At 45.0% G+C, this 12,475-nt stretch overlaps 1 protein-coding gene across 21 annotated transcripts in view; it reads right to left on the bottom strand.

The window, feature by feature from the left end:
- Positions 1-12,475, bottom strand: part of PTK2 (protein tyrosine kinase 2) — a 253,830-nt gene that overhangs the window by 112,966 nt on the left and 128,389 nt on the right. For all 21 annotated transcript variants that reach the window (XM_036830829.1, XM_036830830.1, XM_036830831.1 and 18 more), the window contains one exon: positions 4,675-4,729. In XM_036830829.1, coding sequence (XP_036686724.1) covers positions 4,675-4,729 — 55 coding nt within the window. The remainder of the gene's footprint in view (positions 1-4,674; positions 4,730-12,475) is intronic.

The raw sequence follows: 12,475 nt of genomic DNA, 5'->3' as shown, positions 1-12,475 counted from the left end.
AAAAATTCCACAAAATCTGACTTCCTAGAATCTCTTGATATTAATCAATACACTTCCCTGTTTATAGGGTTTCAACATCTGCTTTGTGTTTGCCCAGACTTAGGAAACAAGGCATCTATCAATGAATGCTAGTCAATTTTAAACCAATTTATATATAGAGAGAAAACTACTCAAAATGAGGCAGTATTATTAGGATGAATCATCGGAAATTGCTGCTATTCAGCCTTCTGAACAACAAAAATAATTTCATATTAATCAACCCAATATTTATCAGATGCTGCTAGCAACAATGGATTCCGAGGGCCTCCTGGATGAAAAAGTTATAATGTAGCACTAAAGAGAATATGCAAAAAAAGAGGAGCAGGCTAAGAAACATTAATTGAGGAATTATCTCCCCACCTACCAAATGCTAAACATAGATACGGTAACAGTGCATGCGAAGTGTGTGATTTTTAACTGACGTGTAACGTTGTATTAGTTTCGGGTGTACAATGTAATGATTCAGTATTTGTATATACTGTGAAATGATCGCCACAGTAAGTCTAGTTAACACCCAACACCTCAAAGAGTGACACATTTCTTTTTCTTGTGATGAGAACTTTTAAGACATACCCTCTTAGCAACTTTCAAATATGTAAAACAGTGTTGATAACTACAGTCACCTCACATCCCTGGGACTTACTTTTATAACTAGAGTCTGTACCTTTTGAGCCCTGCACCCATTTCACCCACTCCAACCTCCGGCAGCCATAACCTGTCCTCTGTATCTAGGAGCTGGCTTTTTTTCTTTTCATATAAGTGAGGTCACACAGTATTTGTCTCTCTCTGTCTGACTTCCTTCACTGAGCACAATGTCCTCAAGGCCCATCCACACTGCTGCAAGTGGCAAGATTTCCTTCTTTTTATGGCTGAGTAACATTCCATTGTGTGTGTGTGTGTGTGTACGTCTGAAGCGTGCTTTTTTCCCACCCTACTTACAGGAGCCCAGACCGGACGGACACTTCTGTGCTGACACCAGGCCTCATTCTCCCTGGCACGCAGCAGACGCCAGGAGTTGGTCGCTGAATGACTGCTGAGCCAGGCACTTCCGTGCTAACCACAGGGATGGGAATGATGACTAAACTAAGTGCTCCCGAAAGGACCCTAGGAAACCACTCTATTACTTTGAAGTACAGATACTTCAAAAAACTGATACCTATTGATCTTGCAACATTTCTAGTTCTGAAATTAGATTTCTACTGTGAATTATACTCAAATAAGTTGAACTCTGGCTATTTTATTTGCAACATAATTTGAGATTTACAGAAGAGCTGCAAAGACAGTACGGAATTCCTGCCCTTCGCCCAGAGCCCACCTCCCCCCTACCCCTGCCCTGGAAGTTAACATCTCACACGACACTGGCACATCCGTTAAAATTAAGAAACCAACATTGGTACAAGAGTACTTGCTAGCTGCAGACTTTACTCAGACCCCTTGGTTTGCCCACTGACGCCCTCTCACTGCTCCAGGACCCCACACTGCATTCACTCATGTCTCCCCATCGCCCAGCTGTCAATTTTGTAGACTATCCTCAGGTTGGGATTGACTTGTTTTACTGGTACAGTGTTTTTAAAAATGTGCCTCTGGCGCTACTAAGATCAAAGAGTCAGAAAATTGAAATATCTTGTAAATTATTCTTAGTAATCGGGCACATACACCCCAATCCTGTTTTGCCATCAATCAGTCATAGCTTAAGTTCCATCAAATATAAGGTAACCTTTCAACCCTTCAATGTGAGCATTAACTACAAATGATCTTCTAGAAATCTAGATATGAAGGGAAAAAGGCATATAAAACAAAATGGCCTTTGGAAAAGCAAATACTAATTGGTCTAGCCATTCTATAGGGCTAGTCCGGGAGAAACAAGAAGCTGATGTGAATTTCTTGTTAGCTGAAGTTTCACTGGCAATAGTTTTGAAGAGGAAACTGTCTGAACACAACCTAATTTGTACTGTAGCTGTTACACACCTATGGGTATACGTTTATGTCAGTCATACCCACAAGAGTCTGATGGCAATCAGTTGAAAGAATTTACATAGAAGGTGAAAAAATTTTGGCACAAGGATATGAACTACTGATTAAGCTATTTAAGAAGCCAAATATACATTATTTGTTTTACAAAAGTATACTGATTTCCTTTATATTAGAAAGCATGTGAGAAATGAAACACTAGACGAATCTGTACCTAAGAAACAGAAGCTAAAAGTCAATTCTCTTCTCCCTGCTTGCATCAAAATCAGCAGCAACTGAACCTTTCAGAAAACACAAGTGCTATCTGTTTGGCTCGTGAAGTTTTCTCAAGCTCCACAGGGCCAATTCCTTCCCCTCCACTCCCCGTGCGCACACACAGGGCTCAGCTACCACTGCATCCAGGGCTGACACTGCACACCTTGATTACCTTAATCACCTCCAACCCTTCTTGATTGGAGTGTTTTTGCTTTCGATCTGTCCTCCATGCTGCTGTCAGGTTTATGTTCTAAAGTCCAAAAGGTGACCATGTCCCTCCCCTGCCATGAAACCTGCCATGAACACCCAGGGCCCCTACGTGCTCTCATCTGAGTACTGACGTCCACACAGGTGACTGCAGTGTCTGAGCTCTGGTCACAGGGCTGACCTGACTGCCAGCTGGAGCCCAAACAGCAGCAGAAGCGCATTAGGGTCGGCAGCAGGGTCAGGATGAGGAAGGCCGGTCAGGCTGGGTCCTCAGGGACAGCCTGAAAGACACCTGGAGGGGACAAGTCCTGTGCAGGAACGGGGACGTTTCTGGAGTGACAGCAGGGGCAGAGCGGGCTGCCCAGGGAAATGAGCTTCTCCAGCCTTCCGATTCTTCTATCTTGTGAAGGAGTATCACCTGCGCTATTCTCATACCTCCTTCTACACGGTACGCTCTACCTGGAAAGTGCCTCCTCTAAGTCCAGTCATCTTTCAAGTGGCCCTTAAACTTATTCATTCATTTTTTCACTTAAATAAGATTTACCGAATGTTACTGTGTGCCCGGGATTATGCCAAACACAGGGTTTAGAGCAGAGAACACAGCAGATGTTATCTTTGTCCTCATGGATTTTAAAATATCATGGAAGCAGGCAGACAAAATGCAAACAAGTAAATACCTAGTAATTAAAACCTGAGAAAGTAAAATTAAAAATTAAGATCCTGAGCAGGACCCTAAGGTAGAGGATGTTTCTTCAGCCCCCCTTGGGGAGGTGAGCAGTCTGTATGGGAGAGGACGCCGAGGCTGAGCTTTAGAAGAGCCAGCGATGGGGGACCTCCCCAGGGCCTTCTCACCTCGGCTACACTTACACCATGGCACCTGTGACCTGGACCTGGGGTGGACTGTTTGGAGTTTGAGGATCCTTTTTAAATACAGAATAACTTCTTGGACTCCCAAATGCCAGCAGTCATAACTCCTGTGATAACTGCTTATCTACACACGGCTCTAAGGAGACTTCGCAGTAATTCTCAGGCCACCCCGGGACTAATGTTTGAGCACCGATGGTGCTACTAATGTGATAAAGCCATTTTCGTATCCTTTCCTGCTTTTTACTTTTACCCTGGGTGGTGCACTTCTCTGTCCAATGATGGGGTGAATGCCCTGAAGAACGGTGTCTTACACTTGTGAGAGTCTCCCCCTGGGTCCACCCAGCAAAGGGCAGGCTGATGCATAGGGTGGGCTTCTGTGCCCACGCCAGGGCCTCACTCTCCAGGTCAAACTGAGTCCCAAGTGATTCAAGGTGAGTGGGTCAGAACTTTCACCAAGGCAGGCTGGCTTCCGAGCCAGTTCTCTGAACCCCTGTGTTCTGTCTTATCCCACTTGGGCCTCAGTGAGTGGGACGGTCTTCCACATGGCTGCTCTAGTGTGGAACATGTCCTCTGTGATGAAAAGTCAGAGCCGTAAGAGCCACAGTTTATAAACTGCACTGTGACAGGTGCTTGTGGCGGTCATTTATACATATACACACACTCATCTGCTAAATAGCCACACCAACCCTACAAAATATCATTTTCTTCGTTGTGGAAATAAGAAACCAGGTCCAAAACCATGAGGCTAGGAAATGGCAGAGCTCATCTGAGCTGGACTCTATCTTGATCCAAAGCTGCGTCCTCACACCACACTGGACCATGTTCTGGATGGGCTGGGGAACCACACCTCAGGTCCCCGGTGTCCCCTCCCCTGCAGTGGGAGCTACAGGCAGAGACAGGAACTGGTGTTCTGCAAGAGTTACTAACGGGGAGGAGTGCCCTTGGTCGAAACAAGAGAAGACAGACCTTCAGAACACACTTCTACGCGTGCGCACGCACGCACGCTACAGCTGCCACTATGGCTCTTTTACGTACCGCTTCTTTACTTTCGTGTGTCAAAATACCCAAGACCGTAAAGACTTAGGTGATGAGGACCGCTGTGAACCCAACTTTCTTGGTGTTGTACTTAGCCGGGTGCACTCACAATCAAGAAGCGAAACCATGGTTTTCTGGCAGAATGCTACACCTTTAAAAATCTACTTGCCATCAGTATGACTAGAATAACTGCCAGCTTTTTATATTATGACTTTTACACATAAAGGAGGAAACCACATACCACGGGGGAGGTGTTTGCCTAGCACGGTCACCTATTACGATAAAGCAGACTCTAATTACCTTGACTGAATCCAGTAAACTCCTAGGAAAAAATCGCTTCAAACCAACATCTTTTCTGAAATATAAAAAGAAGTGTATTAACAAATAACACCACCAAATCAATGAATAACATGACATTGTCACAAGAACATAAAAGCAGTTTAAATTATTTACCCTTCCACACGTTATTCGAGAAGGAAATAAGTATAATAAAGCTCCAATGTACCCGCACAGTCATGAAGCAGGTGAGACAAGTAATTTTCTAGATCTGTGCAGGAAACACCGATACAAGTTGGTTTAGGTAGAAAGTCTTTTTTTTTTTAAGCCGTACTATTGCAAACCCTCTAAAATATTGCCTCTTTGTAAATTACAACATGTAAACAAACTGTGCTTCTCTGAACATTGTTTGAAGGTTAGCCTTATAAACCTCGATTCCAACTGGGTAATGCTGTATTTGTATAGAAAGTAGACTGGCCTGATTAGGGAAAGATCTGGGATATAGCAGGGAAGTTTAAATACCTTAGATTAATCCTAAAAGTTGACTGTTTTTAAAAATAAACTTTTTGATTAACATTAATCAATGTTTATAATCTCAGTTTCACACAGGAAACAAAACAAAAAAAGAGAAATTAAGTGAGTGGCCTAAGGTCAAAAAGCTGAATGTGTGGAAATGCTGAAAATCCCAGTCATTTTCTTTAGATCAAGCTACAAAATCAATCATTAGTAACAAGAGCCTCAAAGCATTCCAGCCAAGAAAACCGATGGAAAGAATGGCTCACTCTCATTTTCTACTTACTTTGGGTACTAAGTGAGCCAGGCTTTTGGCCACTAGAGGGCAATCGTGCACTAGTAAGATGAAATAAAGCCTCTAGACATGAAAGATTATCAGGAGACACATGGAAAATATAAAAGGATCAAGAAGGAGAAAAGCGAAATACAGGTACCTTTTCAGGATTACATAAAAAAGTAAAATGAATATAAAGTATATTAAAAAAATAAAGCAGGGATGACGTCTTCACACGTAACTGTAAGTTAGCAGGTATTACCAATGAAACCATAGAAAGCATGTCAGAGTTTATATGGTTGACTCTAGATCCCAACGTTTTAACCCCCTATCCCATACTCTACTAGTTAGCACCTAAACCGGCGAACTCCCTGCTAAACGCTGGTCTCAGTTCTCACACTCTTCTTCACTCTGTGATGATGATGACGGCCATGTTCACTACACCCGTACAAAATCCTTCCTCAGCTCCCATGACACACAGTTTTCTGGTTTTACTTATCAGCAAATTCATACAACTCCTGGCTTTCCATTTATTTTTCTAACCACTTTTGTTTATAACTTCCCTTCCTTATCTTTTCAGATATGAACAGGGAAAAGTGTCCACCCAAGTTCTTCCACTTTTTGTTGCCTCCTAAAAAGACAGGAACTTTGCATTTTAAGGATTTGGGTGCTAATCACTATGGGAAGTAGCAAAATAAGCACATAAAAGATAAACCAACACCCTAGAATCTTAGAGGCATTATTCCTGAGCATTTTCTTCCCTATCTTCCTTTGCAGGCAGCTATTCCATAATAAAAAGAACTTATTTTCATAGAGGGAGCTCTGCACTGGAATCCTGGCTTTGCCGTAGGAAGGATTTGGCTATGCCTTCATGCCTGTCAACCTCAGTGACCCACGTGTAAAATAGGGATGCTAATCCCTGCTGCCAACAGCGGTGCTGAGGAGACAGTGAGAATGTGTTAAGTCCCTAGAACTCTACACGGGTAGTTCTCCTTCCCCTGGAAACACCCGGGACGCCCCTCCCGTCTGGCGAGAGTCTGGTCTACAGGCCTGACTAGCCGTCGTCTTGAGCAGAGGGAGGCGTGACCTGATGTTGCCAAGAGCAGACATGCTGTAGGGAGGAGGGGAGGACACAGGCCGGAAGGCAGGCGGGAGGGAGGCTCTGCCGGGAGCCCGGAGGAGGGCGGTGGGAGGGAGGGTGGGCAGCAGAGACTCAGGGATGCTCTGGACGCAGAGCCAGTGGCGCTGAATGAAAGGTGACAAGGGAAGGCTGAGGCACCAATAAGAGGAAGGCCGGGGGCCCGGGGGTGCCTCCTGGGACTTCTGCTTCTGGCGAGGGGTCGAGCAGGGTGCACGAGACCTCCTGGTGGAGATCTCAAGGAGGCAGCTGGCCACGGAAGTCTTTGGATGGGGGGGCAGGGAACACCAGGGCCAGGGATGGCCTCTTCCCCACGGTGAGACCATCAGCTGCCACTACTCAACACCGCTCTGCGGCTATCGGTTGGCCAAAAAGTTCGTTCGGGTTTTTCCATAAACTATTACAGAAAACCCAAATGAACTTTTTTGGCCAACCCAATATTTTTCTTAGAGTTCAATGGAAAGTAGAAAATTTATCATACTCATTTTTGTCACAAATGGAAAATTAAAGACGGACCAAGGGGGTTGAATTTTTCTGTGTGAAAATAAAGCCTATTACCAGGTGTTACTTTTACTTCCAAGGTGAGGACAACTCCATTTAAGGAAAAAAAAGCTAAGGCCAACTAATGCTTAGCAAGTATGCAGTTTAGTTTTTCCAACTACTTTTGAGTAATAATGAGTCTGTAACACCTGCCCATACATTAGAACCCTTTAAAATGGGACACATGGCAAGTGAGAAAATAAAAATGAGGCTAAAGAACACAGAATCGCTGGGAGAATTCCATTCCACCACCACCCCCCTCCACACATTCTGATTTAACTTTACCAAGAAGCCCATCTACGAGGCTTGGCGGTGGAGGACACTGGGAAACACCTCAGGCGCTGCGCTCACGGTTTTAGGGAAAGCCTCCTGAGACATCTGCATTCAGCACTCTCCAGGAAGCCTGGCAGGGCCACACAGGCTGTCCCATCTCACACGTGGCCACCTCCCTCCAGCCCGTGTCGGGCACTGGCTTTCGAGGAGCTCTCTGATGGGCAGCAGGCTAGCTCTCAGCTTTATGTGACACAAAACTCACTTGAGCCCAAAGTCTGCACAGCCGTGAGGTAAGGTGAACAAAACAGTAAACACTACTGATGTAGCACAAACAAAATAAAACTACTGGCCTTTATAATGAGGCAATTCTTTACTATGTAAATAGTTACCAAAGGGTAGATCCTAAATACAGGTAAACTCATTTGACTAAAACTAGCTTTCATGAAACTTTTAGGATACAGCCACCCCCCAATTCCCAAACCCCAGTATCAGGCTGTCAGATTTCCCACGTGAGCTCAAAGGAACCTTCTTAACCCACACGCGCAGTTAACGAGATATTAGTATTAGGTGAGAACGCACTGTCCACAAGAGTAGCCCCATGAAGGATTCACACTTAAATTAGCTAAGATTCAGTTAACAATCTAGTTCCCAGATGCACCGGCTCCACTTCAGGTGCTCAGGAGCCACGGGGGCTAAGGGCGCCCGCACTGGCTGGGAGGACAGGACACTTCACAGCCTAGGGCGCTGCGATGGTGGCGCGGGCTTACAGCAATGAAATCTCGGCCTCGGCTCCCTGGGCCCCGGGGCTCCTCAGAGAGGGCGGTGGGCCCGGCCACACAGCTCCACGGGGACAACCACGACCACCTGCGACTCCCAGGGGGCCTGCTCAGCAAGACCACCGCGGATCCCGCAGGAGGGAGTGGGGGCCAGACAGGAGCCTGGGCTGGGGCTGCCCGTGCACGGGAGCAGGATCTCCCAGTAGCTCTTCCTCCGACTTTTCTCTAAGATGCAACTCACTCTGATTTGAGGCTTCAAAGAAAGCAAGCCTGTTGTACTCCCCCGCTTCCCCACACTGGGCACCACTTTAGGTATGGGGGGGAGGGGGAGAGGGGAGTCACTGCCCTGCGGTCTCTTCCTTGGGTGAGACACTGACCCGAGCTGTGCAAGCACATGACAGGCACCATCAGCACGCTCTCAGAGCCCGGAAAGTTACTCGTTGAGATTTGGGGTGTCTGGGGCTTAAAACTGTATTTGTGATCAATTTTAAACCAGAATTTTCTTAGTTAACGTTTAATTTACCTCTGTCCTTCTAATGAAACGTTCAGACCACTGCTGGCTGATGAGGCCGTCTTGCTCTTTCCCTTTTGTTAAACCTCAGAGCTCTGCCTTCCCCCCACGACTGTGCCATCCTCCTGCACCCCTGACCACACTCGCCGTCAGACGGTCCAGGCAGCAGGCGCCGCTCCCCGCATCAGGGGGAAGAGGCACCATCCAGCGGTTCGCACCCCACACCAGCTCCCCGATGATCCTTCTAGAGCGCACTCGGGTACCGCCTAGCTACTCCCAGCCGGGGGCCTTGTCCTGCGCACACGTGCGTTCACGCCCAAAACCCATGACACAGCAGGCCTTGGAGCCCTGAGGCTTGAATAGCTTTATTTACATACATTAAGCTTCTTATAAGTGAATTCTCAGGTCAAGTATAAACTTATCTCTCCTTCGGCACTACTTCTGAGAAGATTCAGACCTTGTCTGTTGGCTTTAACTAATTAATACTTTGTGGACGTAACTCTCATAAATTTAAAGCCCCAGCAAAAAAGGCAACCAAAAATGACTTTAAAATAAAACTATAACGCACGTTTTCATACAGTATCCCTATCTTATCCTCGCCCCAAAACTCTCAAGAATTGAGTATCATTAAGAATATCACTGAGATCCTTTAACCTCTAAAATGGTACCTTAAGCCTCTTAAAAACTGATAAAACTTAGAATTCTCTAACTTCAATGGAAATTGCTGTTTGCTTCTTAATGATCCTCTCCTTCAACCTGAGTAATGAGAAGTCATCTTTGGCCAGGTACACCAGGTGATGCTGCCTTCCTCTCCCGGAGCCAGGTGTGGCCATGTGACACTGTTTCAGCCAATGTCATGTTTCAGAGTGTTTCAGCACTACATGCACTTATGTGTCCTTAAAGGGGGCTGGGAGAGAGAGAAAAGGTCCATCTCTTCCTCCTTGTGACAGGTAAGGTCAACCAGCCATCTTAGGCTACCAGGTGGCAGCTATGGATGATGGTGGCAAGATTCAAGGGGCCTAGTGCCCTGGTGATGAGGAGCACTGACTGCCTAGAACTCGTTTTATGTGAAAGAGAAAGTACCTTCTATCTGAGTTAAGCCACTGTCAATCAGTTCATGCCAAATCTGTGAGCATCCCCTTCACTGATAAATTATTACAGGCAGCTAAAAAAAGCACTAGATTATTATTGACAAGAAAGACAATTTTTAAAAATGAATGAAAATAATGCACAATTAGAATTAACCTCAGCTAATTTTATATCACAAATTTATTCACTGAGGAAGTATCGATGGAATACCTAATAAATATCAGACACTTTGCTAAGTGCTGGAAATATCAGGAGGTCCCTACATCAATACAGCTTACTCTAGCAGAGAAGAGACACAGTTACACAAACAACTACAGCAAAATACATTAAATGCAAAGATGATTAAAAATGAATTTTTAAAAAAAGCAAACCACTTAATAAGGAAATGAGCAGAACTGAAAAGTTACGTGATTCATTTAAAATAATTTCACAGTATAATTCTGTACGTTGAAGAAGAATCATTGGTACATAAGATTCTTCCTTCTACAATATCACATTAGGAACCATAATTTTAACACTGTATTATTAGCTTATTTTGGTTTCATCTGTCATTGTCAGCATGCAGTTTTTTAAGCTTAAACATTTTTCTAACATATCTCATCTGACTCCCGTCTCTGATTTACAAGAGGCGTGAATAAGAGCCACCCGAGTACACTCCAGAGTGCGCCCTGCAGGGTAAGACCCCAGGAGGCCACGTTCTGGGCCTGCGGCTGGAGGTTCACGGCGAGTACTTCCCCTCTGCCTACAGAAGGGGCACCTTGGTCCTACCAGGGTTGGAGAGACATAGAAAAAGGAGACTAATTAACTCTTTAGTTGGTTTAAAGAAAAAATGCAAACGTTTTTAGATAGTGCTTTTCCCACTCTCCTAAGTTGGGCCTGATTATTTATTGCATAATTGAAAATAGTTATTCTGAAATGTGGTAAAGCTGAAGGAGTTTTCTTCAGTACATTATAAATTACAGAGACTGTCCATACATTTTCTGGTGAAACTAAGCAACTATATGGAACTATTTCACAGTTTCTCCTTACTGGCAAGAAAACCAGAACCCTAAATAAACTAACAGAAACAAGTAATATTCGCATTCATGTATAATTCTTTTCCATACTGAGAAAATATTTACACTTCTAAGTGGCTCTAGGCTACTAGCAAAAACCAGTAGGAAAGGGTAATGCTGACCCCCCAAGGCCCTGGCTGCCGGTCGCCGGGCAGGACGGCCTCGGTGTGCTTGGAGAACCACTTCCCAGCCACACCTCGTCCACAGCCCTGGCTGGGCCTTTTTAACAGCTGCGGGAAGACAGAACCAGGGAACAGTACGAGAAAACATCACGATTACACTAGAATTGCTAGGGAGTAAAGAATCTTCACCTTCCAAGAACAAGGTGAAATAAAGAAACTACAAGATGACAAGAGAGAATTTTACCACCAAAGACACATATAAAGAATTTCTAAACAATATACTTTAAGAAAAAGGGAACTGCTATCAGAAGACAGGCTGAGCTACAACAACGAATGTTTAACCAACACAGTAATAAACAAGTAGGTCTGCAGGACCCCACCTATACACCGAAAGTGCTGGAGGTGAAGAGGGCTGACCCAGTGCCGCCCGCAGGCGGGGATGCTGGGCCTGGACTGAGCTGGGACCTGAGGGAGGGTGAGTTGTGCCATTCACTCCCTGGCTCTCGTCAGATGCCCACTCCAGAGGCCCACTCAGCAGTCTTGGGCCACCAGGCTTTGATTCAAGCCACTTGGGAGCTTGAGGAAGTCAGAGGAACAGCAGAGAGAGACAGCCCAGCAACCCTAGAGTCACTGTCAGATACAGAGCACAAAACAGCTGGCATGAAAAGCTTGAAGAAATAAACGGCACAACCACATACGTGAGCAACAGAGATTACCAGGAATGGAGAGCATATTACATCACAGGAAACTGAATTTCTGGAAGTGAAAAATATAAGTGGTGAAGTGAAAAACCGAATGGACAGGGTATGTCAAGAAGACACTACTTAAAAGGGAATTAAGGATTTAGAAGACAAATCTAAAGAAATCACACACACACTGCCACAAGAAATAGAGATGAAAAATATGAAAGATGTTAAGAGGTATAAAGGCTGAAAAAACATCCAGTTGACAATTAAAGAGATAATGGCATATATTTTCCAGATGAAAAACATGAATCCACAGAATCAAGAAAACACATCTTGTTCCAAGTTGGGCTTATAAAAAAGAAATCCAAGCCTAAGACATGGTGAAACTAGAAAAGACCAAAAACAGGAGATTATTCAACTTTTTGTATGTTTATAGTTTCTTTCTAATAAATGACTGGAGAAAAATGATCTTACACTAGTCCACAGAGAAAGTCTCAACAAAAGCCAAAGAAGCTCTTATCACAGAGACCATACTCTCTGATCATACTGCAATTAAGCTAGAAGTTAATTTTAAAAAGAAAGTCAGGGCTTCCCTGGTGGTGCAGTGGTTAAGAATCCACCTGCCAATGCAGGGGACACGGGTTCGAGCCCTGGTCCAGGAAAATCCCACATGCCGTGCAGCAACTAAGCCCGTGAGCCACAACTACTGAGCCTGCGCTCTAGAGCCCACGAGCCACAACTACTGAAGCCCGCATGCCTAGAGCCCGTGCTCCGCAACAAGAGAAGCCACTGCAATGAGAAGCCCGCGCACCGCAACTAAGAGTAGGCCCCCGCTCGCCGCAACTAGA

This window comes from Balaenoptera musculus, chromosome 17 (assembly GCF_009873245.2).
Source record: "Balaenoptera musculus isolate JJ_BM4_2016_0621 chromosome 17, mBalMus1.pri.v3, whole genome shotgun sequence".
Classification (NCBI taxonomy): Eukaryota; Metazoa; Chordata; class Mammalia; order Artiodactyla; family Balaenopteridae; genus Balaenoptera; species Balaenoptera musculus.
This window is presented reverse-complemented; position numbering and strand designations above follow the sequence as displayed.